The sequence below is a fragment of the Geotrypetes seraphini genome, chromosome 12 (assembly GCF_902459505.1).
Source record: "Geotrypetes seraphini chromosome 12, aGeoSer1.1, whole genome shotgun sequence".
Taxonomy (NCBI): Eukaryota; Metazoa; Chordata; class Amphibia; order Gymnophiona; family Dermophiidae; genus Geotrypetes; species Geotrypetes seraphini.
In genome coordinates, this window is record NC_047095.1 from 94,339,640 (window position 1) to 94,360,530 (window position 20,891).

Sequence of the window (20,891 nt, forward strand, 5' to 3'; positions counted from 1 at the left end):
ATGTGGCGTTATCTTCGAGCCAGCTCCCTCTTCCTAACTGATTTAGTGCACAAAGCCACGGGCAGTGGCTCCTACGGGCATCCTGCGCCTGAACCGGAAGCCTTCTCTCTGACATTGCAACGTCAGAGGGAAGACTTCCAGATGAGGCACAGGACGTGCAAGGTGCAATTAGTACATGGGGGTGGGTCTGGGGTGGAGATTGGGTAGAGATGGGCAGGGTCTGGCCCACGACTTAGCCAAGTGTTCTTCAACCGCCGGTCCACGGACCGATGCCGGTCCACAGAATAATTCTTGTATTTCCGCCGGTCCATAGGTGTAAAAAGGTTGAAAAACACTGCTTTAGAACATCTTTTAGTTCTGGTTTTGCAATCATTTAGTGCCATACCAATGTTTTGCTGAGTTTTGTTATCGATGTTGCTGATATGCTTGTGCAGTGACTGTTGTTCACTGATTGTACGTTGTTGCAAGTTGACCTAAATAAAGTTTTTTTAAAAAATGCAACTCGGGATATAACAGACTCTGGATATAACGGACTGTTTTGCCAGGTCCCTTGAAGTCCATTATAACGAGATTATACTGTATCTATATTTAAGTTTTACTACCTCTAAAATGTTGAACATCTGCTAGGAGAATGTGCTTTTCCTATGACCTTGGGGAGGGGTTAGTACTACATTATATTACATTGATGCTTTCTATTCTGTCAATACCTTTCAGTTCTAGGCGGTTTACAAGAAATTAGCCTGGGCATTCCCAGGGAGATTACAAGGTTGATAACTATAGTATGCGTCGGGATCTGGGAATGGTTGATATGGTTTGGTTAGATCATTTGACAAATTTCTTAAATAGTATGTTTTTCAGTTCTTTCCTGAATGTTTTGTAGTTGGGCGTTATGGTCAGCAGAATCTATGCTTTCTTTTGGAGTTACTTTCTCTCTTTCCTGGCTGTTTCAGCAGTGATAGCCAACAGCAGGAAAGCACAGTTACTTACCATAACAGGTGTTATCCAGGGCGTGAGACTATGCTGCCTGCTTGTTCTGGGATAATGCTATGAATTGGGCCCCTTTAGCAGGCTGTTTCCTGACGCTTGGTGGTAGAAATCCAGTGCATTACCTACACAAAGCTTGCTCTACTTAAGATGTGTTTTTTGGTTTGTTGTTTTGTTTTTTAAAGTATGATCCTACCCAGAATTTATTTTCTGTTCAGTTAAAGCCATGTTACCAAGGCCAGAGTTTAGTATGATGATTAGATTAGATGATCAGAGGCAGCTAGTAATGTACTCAGCTTGTACAGACTTCATTTTAACTCTGCATGCATTGGACTATACAAAGCTAGAACAGCAGCAATGCTTTACAGAACAGGCTTCCTTTTAAATGATCCTGTTTCTGTGAAACATAATTAGCACTTAGAAGCATAAATATGGGAGTTCTAAATATAACTCAAGGGAGGAGGGCTCTCCCCAGTGACAGTAAGGCTTTGGCTGGAAAAAAAAACCTAGCAAACAAAAGCATATAAAAGTGGTAGAGTTAGGCTGAGGGGGATCCACAAGGAAGACCAGCACTGCTTGTATTTAAGATTGGCATCTGCTTTTGTCCTCATCCCTCTGTAGTATAGTCGAGCAGCTACATTGGTCTAGGTCTTGTTAAGGCAGGAAAAAAGGACATTTCTAGCATATTCTAAGGGAATCTATACAAAATATACATGCATAGGTGATATTTCCCCTCCTAGAAGGGGGAATAAGGCACATAAATAACTCTTTTCCAGAAATATTTATTTAAATATTTACATTCAGTCTTAAGACCTGCCATTTAACAATGTAATTACAGATTAGGTTAACATCTGCTATAACACGGCTGCAATCTGGGAGAGCGCTCCAGCCCTTGTTCCCCACTCCGGCATCAACAGTGCTGCACAGTACCATTTCTGAAACTGCTTGGAAAGCAGACTCCAGCATTCAAAATCTCTCTGAACAGAGACTGAAGGCTCAACTAATCATTTTACAACAGCTTTTAAATTGAGCTGCTCAACGTCAGTCTTCACGTGGACCGAAAGCAGAGGGGGAATCGCTGCTTAGCATCTTCTAAATATGAGACAGACTGAAAATGCAATAAACATTTTACTGAAATACGAAACAGAAGCGTCAACTCTGCATCTCCAGCTACTGGACATAAAAATGGAACAGGGCTCCACAACAACTTTTAAGTTGACTGGAGTGGTATTTTTCTTAACAGCTGCTAATAGGGTCAGTTTTGTGTATACAGAGAATCTGCCTAGCCTCCCTTAGCAATAGCAGGTGTGAAAAACAAATTTTCCTTCATTCTTCACAGAAGCAAATGCTCACTTAATTTAGGATAGATCATAAGCACTTTCAAGTGTCCAGGACATACATTTTTAACTTTCACCTCACAACAGGCATTCTTAAACCTATGGGTGCAAATACTCACCCCTAAAACAGTCATTAAACACCAGAAGCTAGATTCCTTTCCAGATCAAACCTGAGGTGGGTGCCTACAGATAAATTCTTGCTGTTCAGCTACTGCATACATTCTAATCTTAAAACAAATTCACTCCTTTCTTACGCTCAACAGAGACTTCAGTTACACCTCATGAAATTAGACTAGTAATAATACAAGAGGGACAATCTAAGCAGTTTGTACGGTGGAAGAACTTTTCATCCCCCCCCCCTCACCTCACCTCCAGCTGTCTCTTCACATTACTTCACTTCTGATGTTACCAGCAGGCAGGGATGTTCTAAGAAGGCTGCCTCCATAGAAGATACCATGCAGGCTGTTTTTACATCCATTAGGCCTGCAAACAATATATGCTTGTTTTCTAATATAGAAAGGCAAAGCCTAGATCATGGTTGCTGGATGTATCCAGTTAAAGAAATGAGTGCGATTAATCTTCAGCCAGCCATGCCCTATTTGCTTACAGTTAATAGTGTCTAAAGTAAGGTCTGCATCAGTGCTCAGGCTCCCATGGCTGTCAGCAGAGCCTCTTCGAAGGGGGTAATCCTGCTTGGATTTCAACACCCAACCCTTGCTAGCTGAGACTGCTGAAGGTTGTGCCAGCTCACAACCACCAGAATCTCACATACACAATCAGCATAACAAAAAACACTGCCACAGCTGCAACCTTGGCATAAGTGGATCGCATGTTTAAGTACTTTGCATCCTGGCGATACTTCTTGGACAAACTTGACAGGTCGTTGGCCTTGGTATCAAGGGCTGTTAAAAATTAAACAGATGGATTACAATCAGCACTCATAATACAATACTTCTTTTTTTTTTTTTTTTTTTTAAGTTCATTAGTTTTTATTGAATATTATAAGAAATTTACAGAAAGCAGTTCAAACACACAAAATCTGAATAAGACACAATGGTGTAGAAAAAGTCTATGTCTACAATCATTTACATACAACCAGATTAATAAAAAGAATCCAGGGTATTTGTAACTGCTAATAGAAGATATATGAAAGGCAGAAAAGCAGAGAAAGTGAAATAGGAAAATGATTTGAACAGGCTGGATAGATTCTATGGTCTCTCAGCTGCCATATCTACAATCCCTTCCTTTCCCTGAGATATCCTCTGTGCTTTTCCTACATTGTTCTGAATTCAGGTGATGGCATGTCTGCTACCTTTTCTAATCTAATCTGAGATTTGTGAGTCACATTATGCCTAAAAAGGTTCAAAGCGACTTACAATCTATAACAAACTTTTCTTAAAATTTCTCTTGTCTGTCCCCTTTCAACCTCATCCTACGACCCCTTGTTCCAGAGCATCCTTTCAATCAGGGAACTGGCTCCTATGCATTTTAAAAGTCTATTCCATCTCCCTATCCTGCCTCTCCTTCATGGTATACATTTAAATATTTAGGTTTTTGCATAAATTCTTTCAGTTTTTGATTTATACTTTCTAATTTAAAAAAAATAAATGCAAAAGACAACATTTTATACCTCATACACTGAAAAAACCATTTAAATCCACCAACACTACCAAAGTAATAACATAATTAAGCAAAGACTGGTCATTCTGCCTCTACGTTTTATGATGAAGACTGCTGATGGATTTTAAGCAGCCACCCTCTGGACAACTCTGGTTTATATCTTTTTGAAGGTGCAGTCTCTATAATTGCACACAGTTCTCAAAATGAGATCTCACCAGAGACACACAGAGGCACTTTTTCCCACCAACCATATTCCCTATGCAATCAAGTATCCTGGCTTTTTACCATCGCCCTTCTTACCTGTGTAGCCACCTTAATATCTGTTACCATCACCCTCCAGGTTCTGTCCTCCTGTGAACAAGAAGTACTTCACCCCTCTATACTATATTGCCCCCTTAGGTTTTTGCAGCCCATATGCATAACACTGCATTTTGACAGCTAAGATTTAAATGTTAAAATCTAAGACTATTCTTCAGATTTTGATAATCACTCCTTATATTTTCTGTACATTTCAGGACGTGTTCCTTTTTCCAGATGTGATATTTGCATAAAGACAAACCTTTTCTTACAACTCTTCTGCAATACCAGTTAAAAAATGTTAAGAACTAGATCAAGGACTGATGCCTGAGGCACACTACTGGTAACGCCCTTTCCTTGTAAACATCTACTACTCTCCTATGTCAACTTCTGTTTAACCATTTGATCTCTTTGAGCACTCTTGGTATGGGCCCTAATTTATAAATAGCCTAAGCAAAGATGTAACAAAGAATTGCTGAAATCCAAGTACACCACGTTTCATTTCTTTTAATTTATATGCCAAACATTCACAAGTTAGTTCGCAATCGTTTGTGCTACATTCTGAAAAACAAAACATAAAAAGCATAACACTCTTCCTCGATATAAAGCTGAAGTGAATTTTAGTGTGTGGAGACCTTAAAAAAAAAAAATAAGCAAGGTAAAGACAAGAACGGGAGCGGACTTAAGAGGCTAGTGAACCCTCCCTTTTCCTTCCCACCTACCTGATAATGTTTCACCCCTTAGCAAAACCTCTTCGATATTGGCGACCATAATCCTCTGCACATCTTTTAACTCTGTATTGATGGACCCCAAGTTTCGCCGGGCTCGACTGTCTACATATGATTTTTTGGTTTTCTGGATAAAAGTATCTGAAACAAGAGGAAAAAAAAATGTAAGGCTAAATACTTGCTGGTCATTTGAGTTTCTTGGATCCCAAGGTAATCTATATTTTGGTAGAATGTCTGGAGGCTCATTTTCTGAGAGAACCCTTGCCAAGGATAGGAGGAAAGAGCAACACAGTTCTTTGTTCTGCAACTCACATGTCGCTGCAAAACTGGTTGGTTCCTACAAAAGCACAGGACTGGGCAGGTGGTAGCTAGTTGAACTTAGGTGTTGATGCAGAATAGAACAAACCTGCTTTTGTCAGTGGAAGGTGGACACACAAGAGCTGTGAATCAGGCTTTCCAGAGGCCTCTCCCTAGGTATCCAAGACCTCACATATATTTTTTCTTATCTCACATGCCCATGTTTGAACTTTGGCCTAGATTCACTAAAGATAGCGATTCAATTGCTGTTGGCCAATTCCTGGCTGATTTTAAAACAGCGACTGATTCACTATCTTCTTTGCATGCAAATGATTTGCATGGAGGTGCAAATCATTTGCATGCAAACACCTGACTCAAACCGATTGAGTCGGGGCAGATCCCTGACAGTAATGACAGGAGAAGCAGCCTCCTGTTACTGCTGTCAGGGCTTCTGGCTTTTCAATTGTTTTTTTTTTTAATAGGGCAGTTATTTTGTGTGTATTATACATGCAAAATAACCCGATTAAAATTTTTTTTTTTAAAAGCCCCCCACTCCCTCCCAAGTGCCCCATCTCCCCAAACCAAAAAAAAGTCCCCCCCCTGCCGATGCCTGCTGCCCGCTTCAAAATTTTGGCATGAGGGATTCCCACTTCTGACTCCCCCCCCAAAATAAAACAAACAGCAGGAGGGATACCAACTCCCTCCTGCCACCAGACACCCCTTCCCTACCCCCCTCCCCGTACCTGTAATGAAGCAGTGGCAGGAGGGAGTCGGCATCCCTCCTGCCATTTGTTTTTTTGGGGGAGCGGGGGGGATGACCGATGGCAGGAGGGAGTAGGAATCCCTCCTGCCATAATTTAGAGATGGCAGGGGGCATCGGCACACGGAGGGCGGGCATTGGCATGGGGGGGGGGGGCATCGGTATGGGTTAAAATCATGGGCTCGCAATGCACTTTTTGCAGAATATATAAAAAAGGAAAAATTCATTTTTTATATATTCTGCTAGAAGCACATTGCGAGCCCATGATTTTAAAGGACAGAAGGCAGGAGAGTAAGTAAGGAAGTGAAGCGACTGGTCCTCAGCAGTCGCTTCATTTCGGATCAGCAAACCCAATCGGTGTTTTAGTGAATCAATGTCATCCTACTTTTGCATGCCATTTCCCCTCATTTGCATGGGTGTATCGGGTAGGAGATTTGATCAGAAGCATTTTAGTGAATCGGGTCTGGGAACGATAGCAAAACCAGTAAAACTGGTTTTGCGATCGTTGGGACAGGATTGGTTGGTTTAGTGAATCTAGGCCTTTGTCTCTGAATTCCTCTGCCTCAGTCAGAAACCTTAAAGGGGGAGGGGATGGGGGTTATCAGTTAGCAACTGAAGAAAATAAACATTCCTTTTTCTGTTAAATGCATCTTACCCTGCCAAACTCTGTGCACTTGTACATAATTGACTGGTTGCCCTGTTCAGGCTCTATCCTGTTTGGAGCTGGACAAAGCAAGAATATAACTGCACTATGCATTAGTATGGTTTAAGTGGAATTTCTTTAGAACCTTTTTTCCCCCCTTTTCTTTGGCTTTTTCCTCTGATATTCCATCTATGCACTGTGGAGATATAGCTGCATGTCTCTGCAGCCCAGCCCTCCATGCCCCTCTCTGTGCAAGAAGAGACTGCCACAAATACTGTCTACTTGTAACCAGAAGCTGTGTGAGCTGAATATTCTGCTGGCATCATACTATAGATATCTATCCTATATCCTGGGTGAATGGGTAAATCTATAGTCTATGTACATTTATCATCAGAAAATACAAAAGAACTCACAAGGTAGCAGCAGGAGTCACTGCTGTTCTCGATCAGCTGAGAACGTCTCATTTCTTCTGCTGATCCCCCAATAGGAGGAAAAGGATAATGGCAATGCAGCATCCTTCTCTTATCTGGGGCCCAGCTGGTGTTTTGAGCAGTTCCAATCATGCCACTGCCGCCTTCCTCCTGCAGCTAACAGTGTGTGCAGGGGATTAACAGGGTAATGTGTGCATGCATTTGAATGTTTGTGAGGAGGCACAGGGATAACTCTCACCTGGATACCCCTCTTCCCCAACCCATATCTTCCTTTCTTCCCCTCTCGCTCCCAGTTCGTCCCTCCCCACTCTCATCAGGATCCCAACTTCTGCCATGTCCTCTGTCCTCCTTCTTACCTCCCTATTTGTGGTCATCCCCCCACATAAAAATATGATTCTTCACTCATGAATCCCTAAAAGCAGAAAATTTATACAAAACTGCAGCAATTTTAGAAGAAACTTTGCAATAGGATTTTCCAATTCTTACAACAAAATCTATCCCTCAGCTGCTACAAGAAACTGAAGGCAGTGAAGATATAAGGATATGGTCAATTGGCACCTAGTTATTAGGCAAGAAAATGTTTCCTTTCTGGCACATCTATTAGACTATAAGGAACAGATTATGAGAGCTGCCAGTGCAACATTCTGAAGCTAATGTCCTACTCTGTGGCATTCTCTGTAGCTTTCCCCCAAATTTCAAATACAGATTTTTCTACCGATGCAAATGAGCATCACAAAAAAAAGGTGCAGACTTGCTATGGGGCTCGGAAAATCAATCCACAGTCAACCCCTTATGACCTCCCTTTGATCTAATGTACATTTGTATCCACTCTTGCATCAAAAGGTAAAGAGTCATGGATTTGATATACTGCCTTTCTATGATACAACCAGAGCGGTTTACATTTATTGTATGCCGACACTGTCTCTGTTCCTAGTAGGCTCACAATCTATGTTTTTTTATACCTAAGACAATGGAAGGATAAGTGACTTGCCCAGATAAGCTTTTGCAGATATTTTTTTTTCTGTAGAAATCAAATGTTTCAACAGAATCCTAGATCAAATAGTCAACCAAAACTCTGTTAAACAGGCACACATCTCTATCCCCTCACTCTTCCTGGTAAGGGTGTAGGGGTTAGGGCTCTGTGTCCTCAATTCAGTGGTGTGGGTTTGATTCCCACTGTGGGTGTTTTATCTTTTGGGATCTTGCCAAGTACAGGTACTTGTAACCTAGATTGGCCACTGCTGGAAACAGGATACTTGGCTTGATGTACCTTCGGTTTATCCAAGTATGACAATGTTCCTGAACTCAACTCATCTGCAGGAAAACAAAAAGGAGCCTCACATCACATCCCTTTCCCCAAGCTCACCTGCAGTTAAATGAGAGAACTCTGTGTTTCATCTTCCTCACTATGGCATTAGATCTTCCAATATCACTCTCAGATGATCTCCTGTGTATCAATAGCCATGTTATATCACACTTTCAGAAATAACTTACCAAACTCAATGAATGAGTAAGGTCTGGTTACAGTAAGAACCTTTTTTCCATATTGCTCATCAAACTCCGTCTGTAAATTCTCCAAGTATGCATACGCCAGCTTTTTGGGGAAGGAAGCTTCACACAGCACCAGGTAACACACCCCGTTCTCAATGATATAGCTGCAACAACACAGCACAAAAAGAGAATTAGAGAACAAGGCAGATGAAAACGCTGAGGTAGGAAAGGTAACAGTTTTAAACAAATATGACTACAACTGTAACTATGGTTATAGGGCATACTATGAGGAATAAGCAGTGGGTAAATTACTTTCCTGCCCCACTGCAAACTTAATTCTGTCACCATCTTATGGTCAGAATATTTGTAATTATTTTCTAGTATGTATATATGGGATGCCCAGCTGGAGTGGTACTCACTGGAATGCCATGGCTCCAGCCTCCAAGGTACACCTCGAGGGGGACTGTTCATTCAGTTTCCGGAAGAGCTGCTTTGCTTGACTTTGGTACTGCTGCAGGTCACGGCCTGACTGGTAGCAAAGAGAATTACTCTGTAACAGCTGAGACAAAACAAATAAAAAACATCTTCCCCAAAGCAAGATACTGTATCTCCATTTTACTGCCACATCCTAGAGCAATCTCTGTGTGCATGCCCAATGGACAGCCCCATCTCTGATCCTAAAGTATGCACCAATGAGAAAAGAGTTCCCACTACTTATTAAAAAAAAAAAAAAAAATAAAAAACAACAAAACCCCCCAAAAACCAACAACAGCTCAGCAGAATAAAAAGGGAAGACCTGCCAAATCTGTGGTGAAAAACATAGGCTTTTATCAGCACTAAAAAGAATTTAAGACGTCTCCTGACCCTAAAACTTCCCCCATGTGTTTCTCTCTGCTATTAGAATTCCTTTTGTACAAGTCACAGAGCAAAGGTCACTCTAGCAAGAGAGTTTAACCCCAAGTCCTAGTAGATACCAGAGTACAAGGAATGAAACTACAGTATCTATGTTATCAGTTTAACAAAATAGACTGACAACAGTTTTAATTAAGCAACATAATGCTTCTATTTGACCAATCAGCTGCAAGTGTCCCAAGCATTCTGACAAGGCAACATGGTGCCAACCAATCAGGTGGTTAGAATTATAACTTCTATTCCAAATAGGTTACAAAAGTACAAAAAAAAAAGTCACTTCACTACTGGCTTGGAGCTGAAGCACACTCTACATTTAAAGTTTCTATTCTCTTGCCATTTAAAGATTCTCTGTGTATATCCCAAGTCTTTTTGAGTTCTACAACCAGATTTGTCTTCACCACCTCCTCCACCTACAGACTATTGGCTCAGCTGGGCGCCAGCCAATCACCGAGAGCACACAAAAGCCTACTTCTATTAGGGCCCATAACAGACAAATGAAGAAAATGAAAAGCTTTTAAAGTTGTTCAGCTACCAGATGTCCACATCCACTAGCTTTCTATAATGCAAAGCCTTTATAGCAAATGCATCCACCAAACCACTGCTTCTTCCCCTCCCCACCAATATTGAATCTCTTTCAGCTTTGCATGTGCAAGTTTCAATTACTAACCTATACAATACCCTGACACACCAGAATTCTGTCACACCATGGAATGTAATCCCTGAACCATTTAACAAACTCCTTAACTTAAAAAAGTTCAAAGAAATTTAGAGGAAAAAACAACAAACAATGGCTTACAGTTCTCTATACAGGCAGTCCCCAGTTTAAGAAAGCACAACTTGCGTCAAACTTGTACTTACAAACCGGGGTCCTGCCTCTCCCTTCCTGTGCCAACGTGTCCCTTCTTCCTCTCTTCCTGTCAAAAAACGTGACCCTCCTCCTCTCTTCGGTGTCTCAATGCACCCCTCGTCTTTCCCTGTGTTCAGCGTCCCAAATTTATGCCTCTTGTGGATGTTTACCTCCTCTGGCCAACTCTCTTCCCTGTCGCACTTCCCAAAGCTGCAGCCCCTGGCTCCTGCACGCGGCTCGCCCAGGAGTGATGGTCAACTTAAGAACGGTTTAAAACACGAAACTCGATCTTAATCTGGGGACTGCCTATAAAGGAATTCCAGCTCATCTTTAACATCAACCATGGATTCGGAATCTCAGTTAACGCAGGAAGACAAGCAGTTTGTACACTCTATTTCCCAGTCAGAAACTTCAGGAGATGGTAATCTTACAAACTCTTGCTGCATTTCCCAGAGAAATGCTTCCCTGGGGTTTAGCCAGCATCCAGCATCCTCACTGTGCCAAGCCACTAGGACTTTGTTAGTGGAAATCTTGATTTAAAGACAAACCTATCACTTAACTGCAAAAAAATATTTAGAAGCCTTGAGCGATAGACAAGTTTTTGGGCATCAAGGCAAAGATTTTACTTCTTGAAACTTTCTTTGCTTTTTGATATATTTGGGGGATTTTCTTCTAATCTCTCCCCAGTTCCTTTCCCGTGTAGGCAAAAGCATCTCTGGAAACACAGCAACTCCCTTCAAGTTCCATTATTTTTTTTTTATTATTATTTTTTTTTGGGGGGGGGGGGTTTGGTAGTGTCAGTGATGTGAGAGGACTGAAAAACCTGGAGGAAAATATTTTGCTCCCTTTTTCATGTTATTCATATTTGCTCTATATCTTCATTTATGTTATGTTACGTTCATCATCATTTGTTATACCGCATCACCATATTACAGATCTCAGGGGTTTACATTCTAAATTATATTAAATAATAATAATATCACCATTATGGTTTTCTTGTTGAATACTGTAATTTGCTTTGGCCTAAATTGATGAAACATCTAATGGAAGATTAGATTCCTACCTTTGCCAATCTTCTTTCTTATAAACAGGAATATCAGTTTTAACCAAGGGTCAAGGGTATTTACCCTTCTTTACTGCGAAGTCTGTGTTGTTGTTAGATACCATCGACTTGTGTTCAAGTCCTAGCAACTTGATGAATTGTGGACCTAAAAAGAAATCGGTTTTGTGCTACTCCAGAAAGGTTCTCTAGCGTCAACCCCATGGTTGTTTTCAACGAGTCCAGCCATCTGATTTAAGGTCGTTCTCTTCATCTGGTTCCTTTGATCTTCCCAAACATGATGTCCTTCTCCAGTGATCTCTCTCTCTTCCGATGGTGTGACCAAAATAAGACAGTTGTAACTTTATCATTTGGGCTTCAAATGACATAGCCAGTTTGATCTCTTCCAGAATCGATTTGTTAGTTCTTCTGGTGGTCCATGGCACACCTAAAATCTTTCTCCAGCACCAAACTTCAAATGAGCCAATCTTCTTTCGGTCTTGTTTCCGTAATCTGTAGAGAGCATAATTTACACATTGTTCAGCTCCTCCTCCTACCACTCTGGGTTGTGCTAGATTTCATCAGTTTGTATCAAAGCGGTGAGTCAGCTCTAGAGTGGGTACAAAGAGAGAGAGAAGGGACACAGAGATACTCCCCGAGATTATACAAGCCTGTTCTGCTTAATAAAAACAGTATTAATTAACACATTTTGCAAAGCTTAACAAGGTGAAATGAAACTTGTGTGCAACCTGCATCAACAATTCAAAAGTTACTCAATTACACCGCTGTGTAATAAATTCTTCTCCACTCTGACCTTAAGAGGCAGTGGAAGTAAATGTCTGATCCTCCAGACATGTCTGACACAGAAAGCAGGCTAAAAAAACTGACAAGGCGGGCATCAAGACTGATATTTCTGTTTACAAGAAAGACGATTAGCAAAAGTAAGAACTGAATCTTCAATTATAGTGCAACAGGAATATCAGTCTTGACCAATAGGACATACCAAAACAGTCTCCAGTGCCTAAAGAGGGATAAGTAAGTCTGCTGCCAGTACCACAGAACCAAACTCTGCATCCCTTCTGGCTGCTACATCCACCCTGTATAACTTGGTAAAAGTGTGGCGGCGAGACCACGTAGCTGCCCTACAAATTTCTTCAGGTGAGATAGCTCTAGCCTCTGCCCACAACAATGCCACCCCTCTAATGGAGTGTGCTTTTACTCCCAAGGAGAATGTTTTCCACTCCCGATATAGGCCAAAGAAATTGCTAGTCAAATCCATCTTGAAATGGTTGCCTTTGATGCTGAAGGCATGCTCCTGGGTGTCATGCTGCACCCAGGAGCATGAATAGCCAAGCTGTAAGACCAAAGTGGTCTAGATCCTCCAGGGCAATTGGGACTCATGAAAGGAGTTCCAGATTACAGGGAAGCCTGAGCCCCTTGCCTTTCTGTAGACGCACCAGGTCTGCATGAAATGGCCACCTTGGCTAGTCCAGGAAAACCAGAATTACCGTATTTTCACACATATACCGCGCACCCGTGTAAAACGTGTACACGGGTATAGCGCGTGGGAAACCTAAATTTATGTAAACAAATTATTATATAGCGCGCACACGCGTATACCGCGTATGCTGCTCCATGAATTTAAATATCCTTCTGCCGTCCCCCCTTGAAGGTCTGCCTGTCCCCCTTGAAGTCCTGTCCCCCCTAAAAGTCCTGTCCCCACCCTGAAAGCCTGATGCCCCACCCCGAAGGACCGCTGGCCCCCCACCCCGAATGACCGCTGGCCCCCCACACTGAAGGATCGCTCGCACCTCCACCCCGAAGGACCGCTCGTACCCCCACCCCGAAGGACCGCTCTCACCCCCACCCCGACGTCCGATTCATCCCCCAGCCCCCCCGCACAGAGAAGCTGCCTACCGTTGGTTCCCGATGCCAGTGAGCCCTGCTGCTTCCTCTGCCGGCGGTCCCGCCCCTTCTCTGATGTCAGAGAAAGGGAGGGACCGCCAGCAGAGGAAGCAGCGCAGGGCTCAGAGAAAGGGCGGGACCGCCGGCAGAGGAAGCAGCAGGGCTCACTGGCATCGGGAACCAACGGTAGGCAGCTTCTCCGTGCGGGGGGGGGCTGGGGGATGAATCGGACATCGGGGGGGGTGCGAGCGGTCCTTTGGGGGGGGGGGGGGCGAGCGGTCCTTCGGGGTGGGGCATCAGGCTTTCAGGGCTGGGGGATGAATCGGACGTCGGGGGGGAACTATGTAAAAAAAAAAATTGTACAACGCGCTCACGCATATAACGTACATGGTTATGCTCGGATTGTAAAATCGTGTATAACGTGCGGGTTATACGGTACTTGCCCCTTGTGGGTCCTTATCCTTTGGAGGACCCGTCTTATCAGCAATGGGGGTAATGCATACAGAAGCTCTGCTGGAGGCCAGGGCTGGATCACAGCGTCCAGGGCATCACTTCCTGGCTCATATCTTTGACTGAAGAACCGAGTGGCCTTCTTGTTGCTGGCTGATGCCATGAGATTGAACATCTGTCATCACAAATGTTGTCGAAAGCCTTCTGAAACAGAGACCACTCTCCTGGATCAAGTGTAATGACTCAGGAAATTCACTTGCACATCATCTACTTCTGCTACATATGCCACTCAGAGAGCCATAAGATGGGCCTCAGCCCATCAGAACAGCATTTGAACTTAGCGATGCACTACTAGTGCCTCCTTTCTGGTTGACGTAGGCTACCCTGTGGCATTATCCGAGAAGACACGGACCACCTTGCTCTCCAGTGCCCAAAGAGCTAGCCTGATCGCTCTTAGCTCCAAGCAGCTGATTGGCCAACCCCTCTGTGAGGGTGATCACCGGCCTTGCAACAAGCACCCTTGGTAATGGGCTAGCATCTTCCATGTGGTTATGCGCAGAGACATTCCTTGGGATAGCCACCAGTCCAGGCTGCGCAGAGCTGCATGTGTTCAAGGCAGCACTAAATTCAGTGGCTATTGTAGAGGGCATAAATGCGCTCTTGCTGCCATAGACCCCAGCAACTGAAGATAATGCCATACCATCGGAGTTGGCTTGTCCTTTACTACCAGATTCCCGAGTTTTGCTCTGCATGCTTCCAGAAGAAAGACCCTGTTCTAATCTGTATTGAGAAGCATTCCCAGGTATTCCAAAGACTGTGTTGGAGCCAAGTGACTCTTTTTGAAGTTTATCACCCAGCCTAGGCTCTACAGAAGCTAGACCACTTGGGCCACCCCTGCTTTTCCCTGTGCCTCAGATGGTGTCCTTATTAGCCAATCATCCAGGTAAGGGTGCACATTTATCCCCGCTTTGTGGAAGTGCGCTGCTACCACAACCATTATCTTGGTGAAGGTAAATGGTGCTAGTCCAAATGGAAGAGCAGATTACGTTCTAGTACATGAAACCTCAAGAACTTTCTGTGAGCAAGGAAGATGGGAATATGCATATAAGAATCTGTCAGATCTAGGGAGGCAATGAATTCCCCCAGCGCCACTGATGCAATGACTGACCAGTCTGTTTCCATGCAGAAGCAGGGGATCTTGAGGGCTGCACTGACTGACTTCAGATCGAGGATTGATCTCCGGTCATCTGAGTTTCTTTTGGGCAAGATAAAGTATATTTAGTTACCTGCCTGAGCCCAAATTGCCTTCTGGTATAACCTCTATAGTTCCTAGATCTCTAAGCCTCTGTCTATGCCGTTGCCAGAACTCTGGCTGCTTTGTCCAGCTTTTCTGCAGAAAAATTTACGAAGAGATCCAGAAGGAGTTGAAAGAATTCTAGCTTGTACCACTCCAGAATGACATCACCCAGCGGTCTGAAGAGATCAGAATTCACCCATATGAAAACTCTGCCAGCCTACTCTCCATTCAAAGGGGGGGGCTACAGGCTTGGCAATCATTGCTACTTTTTGGGGAGGCTACAGTGGAGCGGGATCTGGACCTCCACCTCGGGCATTGGAATGCTCTCTGGAAAGCCAATGCTCCCATGTATTGTCAAATATGCCTTGGGCCATGAAAATTTCCCTGACTGAACCCTCATGAGGTCTGCTGTCCGGTAAGGACTTTGGCTTACGATCTGCCACACTGGCCATCAGATCATTAAGACCCTTGCCAAAGAGTAATTGCCCTTTAAAAAGGGAGTTTGTTCAATGTTACCTTAGAGGCTGAATCTCCTGCCCATTGCCTGATCCAGAGTATTCTGCAGGTGGAGATGACATATGCCGAGACCTTACCCAAGACCTTAAAAAGGTCATACAGCGCTTCCAATGTAATCAACCCTTGCCAGAAGGACTGGTTACTGCTGTCATCCAGGTTTCCCACCTGGCTGAGCTTTAGCATGCTTGGGGGACAAATGATGCCACTGCTGCCGCTTTTAGACCTAGCACCATGGTCTCAAATTATCTCTTAATGACAAAGTACAGTATGTGATCCTGGGAGTCCTTCAGAACCACTCCAGCTTTACTGGGAAGGGAGGTACATTTAGTAACTTGCGTTACTAGGGAATCCACCTTTGGCATATTAAACAGTTGCTGGAACTCAGCTTCTATTTGATAGACTTTTATTGTAGACTTGGCTACCTTTAGGGACTTCCCAGTGGTCAGTTAGCGACTTGGTAATATGTGGACGTGAAGGAAAGTATGTCACTTGTGCCTTTAAGCTGCTCATAAGCAAGCAGAGGTCTGGGGTGACTCCAGCTGTAATGATTCCCTGCAGAGTAGATGGCTTGAACAACCTGTGCACCATTAGGTCCTCTCCAACATCCAGGGCTACCAACTGACTGTGGTCTAGCTCACCAAGCTGAGATGCTGAATCTCCAAGCACCGAGGATCTTGACTGAGAAAGCAGTGGCATGGACTCTGAACCATCTTTGTCCAAATCCTGTGCTACCTGGGTGCCCGACACTTGAGCATGGCTTAGACTAGGGGACCCCACGTCTTTCATGCGAAGAAGCCCCTGTGCACATTCGCCTAGACCCTCAAGGAGCTAAGCTGGCTTCTGTAGTTTAAAATCAGCTTCATACATCAAAGGCCAATCAAGCAGAAAGCATGTACCTGAGAGCTATAGACCTGTGCCCTGAGAGTCTGTATCTTCTTGCAGCCAGAGATAATCTAGAATAGACCAGAGTGGTAGGAGGAGGAGCTGAAGAACATTAGGCTTTTTACAGTCTTCGCAGTATAGGATGGTAAATACCCATTGGTCAAGACTGATATTCCTGTTGCACTAGAATTAAATTTACAAAAATATTTAAAAAGTTGTCTCTGACTTAGACCCAGGCGATGCACCAAATTTCAGGTACTTGGGAATTTTCTACTCCTGCTATTGACTCCAACAGTATCATCCAAGGTTATTCCAATGAACAAGGCAAATTAAATTACTGAATCTCCTTCCAAAGTACCCACACAAAGGAAGCTGGAGAAGGATGCAATGAGCAGCATAGGAGGATGAATGGTATGTAAAACAATACAACAGAAGATCTGCTTTGGTGATGCCCCCTCCAATGAAAGCATGCTCATAAGGCCTATTTAAATTAAGGAGACACACAGGAAACACTATGCTGGGTTTACTGTGTTCTGATGTCAGCTATTTAGACTGTAAAATTTCATATCTTCCCAAACCAGATCACTGGATTTTCTTATTCCTTTTTTTTTCCATTCTAACCTGAGAAATGTATTCATATTTATAGCTTGATTCTGTAGGCAATGTTTCCTTGAGTGACCATCTGGTATCATACAAAAATATAATTAAGCAAACTTTGCTCATCCACAACAAACAAATTTTTATATAGCCCATGGAAAGTCTCTTCTGGATTCTGATTTTAGATTTAATTACCTTTTCAAATACAAACTGATCTTACAATCTAAGAACTCTTTTTATTAACCTGTGTTATGTGCAAATTAAGGCATGTTATTAGTAAGTGGGCCCTACTGATATTTATAAAACTTTGATTGAACAAGATGAATTAAATAATATTAATGTGCAATAATGCATATTTAACAGATTAAGATATAGTAAATCTAGCTTTAAGTTTGCACCTGAGGCATGTAGGAGCGCAGTGAAGTAACTTACCCAAACTCACAAGGCACTTCAGTAGAAGAAATGAGAATTCTGGTCAATTACAAATATTTGTCACATAACCAAAAAGCTTTGTTTCTGTAAATCTATAGAAGCCAAATCCACTCACCATGGCAATTTCCTCCCAAGATATTTGTTTACATGCGAAAGGAGGAAGAAAGTAGTTGCTTTCAGAATTACTGATAGAACCAAGCTGTTCGTAACAAGGAAAACCATTCAAACAGCATTTCTTCAAGCCAAGAGAATTACTGAATGTAAGTATTAAGAGGTTAACATAGGGACAGATTCTCTAAAACTCCAACACATGGTAAAAAAATGCCATAGTGGGAGCAATTTGTTTTTTTACTGGGGAATCTCAGCAAAATAGCATGCATATAATTTTATTTTGCCATTGTTATACCATAACACATTGAATTCCAGAGCATATGTAAATTTGTTGGTATTGACTTTAATATTGTTATCTTATATTGTATGCATGCTATTTGTGTGGAGAATCGTTGGGAAAGGAACTGTGTCTGGTGCTTGCTCAGAAGAGTAATCGCTAAGCTCTCCTCCCTCCAAGGCTACTTTCCCTGCCCTGATCAACTGAGCTGCAGGTCTCCCTGAATCCTGCAGGCTCAGCTGATTGACCGGCAGAGAGAGCAACACCCCCCTCCTCACCAGCTGCTGCTCGGCCCTCTAACACACTGTACACCAGGGGTGCCCAACACGTCGATCGCGATCGACAGGTCGCTCGCTCAGGCGACCCCAGTCGATCGCAGAGCGGGTTCCCTTCTCTTTTTTCCCCTCCTGACTGGCCTGCTCCTGAATTATGCTGCTGCCTCCGCTGCTCAACATTTAAAAAAAAAAAAAAACGGCTTGGAGAATTTATGCTCCGGGGGCTAACGTGCGCTTGTACTGGCTTCCCTTCTCTTTCCTCTGAAACCGGAAGTTATGTCAGGAGGGGGGGAGAGAAGGGAAGCTGGCACGCACATGTTAGAGCCCCATTCGCGCGCTAAAGCGGGAGACTGGTCAGTGAAGCTTGCGATTTGCTCTTCTTGCTGCCAGGTCCTGCCTACTTTCTGTTTCCTCAAAGGCAGGACCCGGCAGCATTTCTCCCAATAGGTCGATCTTGGGCCGATCAGCCTTTCTCTCCCCGACGTCAATTCTGCCTCGGAGAGGAAGTTCTGGCCAGCGTAACTTCCTCTCCGAAGGCAAAATTGACGTCGGGGAGAGGAATGCTGGTGCGCCCGAAGCAAGGAGAGTTTGGCCGGCGGCGGGCGGCTTTGGGGGCCTGTTATCCGGCGGCAGTGGCAGTGGCTTGGGGGAGGGCAGGGAGGGAGAAAGAGGGCAGGCAGGGAGACAGAAGGAAAGAAGAGAAACAGAAAAAAAGAAAGGGGCATGAAGAGAGAAAGAAAGAGAGGGCAGGGAGAGAAGAAGAAAATGTTTGGGGTGGGGAATGAAGTCAGGAGGAGAGGAAGCAAACAGGCTAAAAGAAGGGAAGAAAGATTGGATGCACAGTCAGAAGAAGAAAGTGCAACCAGAGACTCATGAAATCACCAGACAAGGTAGGAAAAATGATTTTATTTTAAATTTAGTGATCAAAATGTGTCTGAATTTATATCTGCTGTCTATATTTTACAATATGGTCCCCTTTTACTAAACCGCAATAGAGGTTTTTAGCGCAGGGAGCCTATGAGTGTCGAGAGCAGCGCTGGGCATTCAGCGCAGCTCCCTGAGCTAAAAACTGTTATCGTGGTTTAGTAAAAAGGGAGGGGGGTGGGTATTTGTCTATTTTTGTATGGTTATTACTGAGGTGACAGTGCATAGAGTCATCTGCTTTGACCTCTTTGAAAAAACCCCGGAATAGGAATGATAATTGACAATTCTATGCGTACAGTATTTTTTTTTAATTTTATTGTTGGTAGATCATTTTGACTTGGTCATTTTAAAAGTAGCTCGCAAGCCCCAAAAGTGTGGGCACCCCTGCTGTACACGATCGGCAGGAGGGATGTCCACTCCCTCCTGCCGCTGGGATTCTCCAACAACCCCTGTACCTATAGGCCTTAGGCACTAGAGACAATCAGAGCCTTCAGCCCCCTCCCAGTGCATCCCAGGATGTGGGAAAGGGAAGGCCTGCCAACAAGAGCAAGTGGACATCCTTCCTGCCATCCTTCAATTTAAAGGTATGGGAGAATGGGAACCCTGGCAACAGAAGGGAGTGGGCATCCCTCCTGTTGATGTTTTGTTTTTTTTTAGTACTGGGGATGGGGAAATCAGTGGGAAGGAGGACTTGGGGGAGGAGGGGGGGAATTTTTTTCTTAATTTGTGGGCAGAAGACTTTTTGTGGTGGGGTCTGAGCTGTCAAGCCTTACCTTCCTGTCAGTGTCTGTCTGAGCCAATCAGCGCTCGGGTACTGACAGGAAAGTAAGGCTGCTACAACAGCTAAGATCCTGCTGGAAAATATTTGCCCATAAAAAGCAGGCACAAAAATTCAAGAATCGCCTGAAGTGCTCGTTTTAATATTAATGACCTCATTGTACTATATTTGCATGCTAGGAGGTGCTAACAATCGAAGGCTGTTAGGAAGCACGGAAAAGACCAGGGTGAGCAGTTCTGATCGGCAGGTAAAATACTTGGACGTTGATCCAGTTAGGACTGGTTTAGCGTCCATGTTAAATACACGGTGAGTTTTGAGAATTAGGCCACATAAGACTTAGGACTCAACGAAAGGCGCATAAAGAAGGAAGGATGTTGACAGCCATGAGGACAAGGGGAAAATGCAGTGATGCTTAAAAATGTGGAGCAAAGGAGATCAGGAAACTAGCAATAGCCAAGTTTAGGACAACCTGAAGAGTTTTGATAATAAAACACGATCAGAGAGGAATGAGAATACTAGTGAAAAGAGCAGAACAGTTTGCACTCATATAAAATAGCAATGTCGTTAAAGAAAACGTTAAATCCAAGGTTAGATAGCAAGAAGCTGGATTCGAAGTTACGGATCAGAAAGAGCTACAATAAATAAGTCAGAGATGGTTAGCTTAAATCAGAGATAAGCGATTACAGTAACACGGTACAGAGCATGTAAGCAATCCCTGCTCCACCCCCTGTCATCCTCCCTCCTTCCCTCTTACCCCATTCTCTCTACCTGCCCCAAATATGCCCAGCCCGTGCCCAGCTGAAAGCGACAGGGTTCAAGCGTAGAAGCCTTACCTGCTCATCTTCCTGCATGGACGCAGCCAGCGGGAGCCCGTCTTCCACCCGAGCGATCATCGTTAACAGCACCATGGTAAGACCTGAGAAGTCCCAGCGTCGGCCCGCTTCACTCCCTTTCCCGTTCTCTCTCTAAGTCCCTAGCGTGCTCCCGCTGAGTTGGCCGGAAACTGCTGCCCTTTTCCCGTCACGCTGAACGTCAAAACCTGCTTTCTGCTTCCGTTGTCG

General features: G+C 43.8%; 2 protein-coding genes across 3 annotated transcripts in view; one reads left to right on the forward strand and one right to left on the reverse strand.

Moving 5' to 3' along the window:
• Positions 1-1,746: 1,746 nt before the first annotated feature.
• SEC22B (SEC22 homolog B, vesicle trafficking protein) lies at positions 1,747-20,888 on the reverse strand. 2 transcript variants are annotated; one of them, XM_033915821.1, is made up of 5 exons: positions 20,664-20,888; positions 9,008-9,147; positions 8,592-8,752; positions 4,961-5,107; positions 1,747-3,223 (listed from the first exon to the last, which is right to left on the reverse strand). In XM_033915821.1, exons 1-5 carry the CDS (start codon positions 20,736-20,738, stop codon positions 3,069-3,071), a joined length of 678 nt encoding a protein of 225 aa, XP_033771712.1. In that variant the 5' UTR covers positions 20,739-20,888; the 3' UTR covers positions 1,747-3,068. The 2 variants fall into 2 exon arrangements, with proteins under 2 accessions (XP_033771712.1, XP_033771714.1); XM_033915823.1 differs by having other exon boundaries at positions 9,008-9,117; positions 20,664-20,883.
• PRKAB2 (protein kinase AMP-activated non-catalytic subunit beta 2) overlaps positions 20,043-20,891 on the forward strand; it is an 83,668-nt gene continuing 82,819 nt past the window's right edge. Inside the window, exon 1 of the mRNA XM_033915818.1 lies at positions 20,043-20,056. The gene's annotated coding sequence lies outside the window, so the exon portion shown is untranslated. The remainder of the gene's footprint in view (positions 20,057-20,891) is intronic.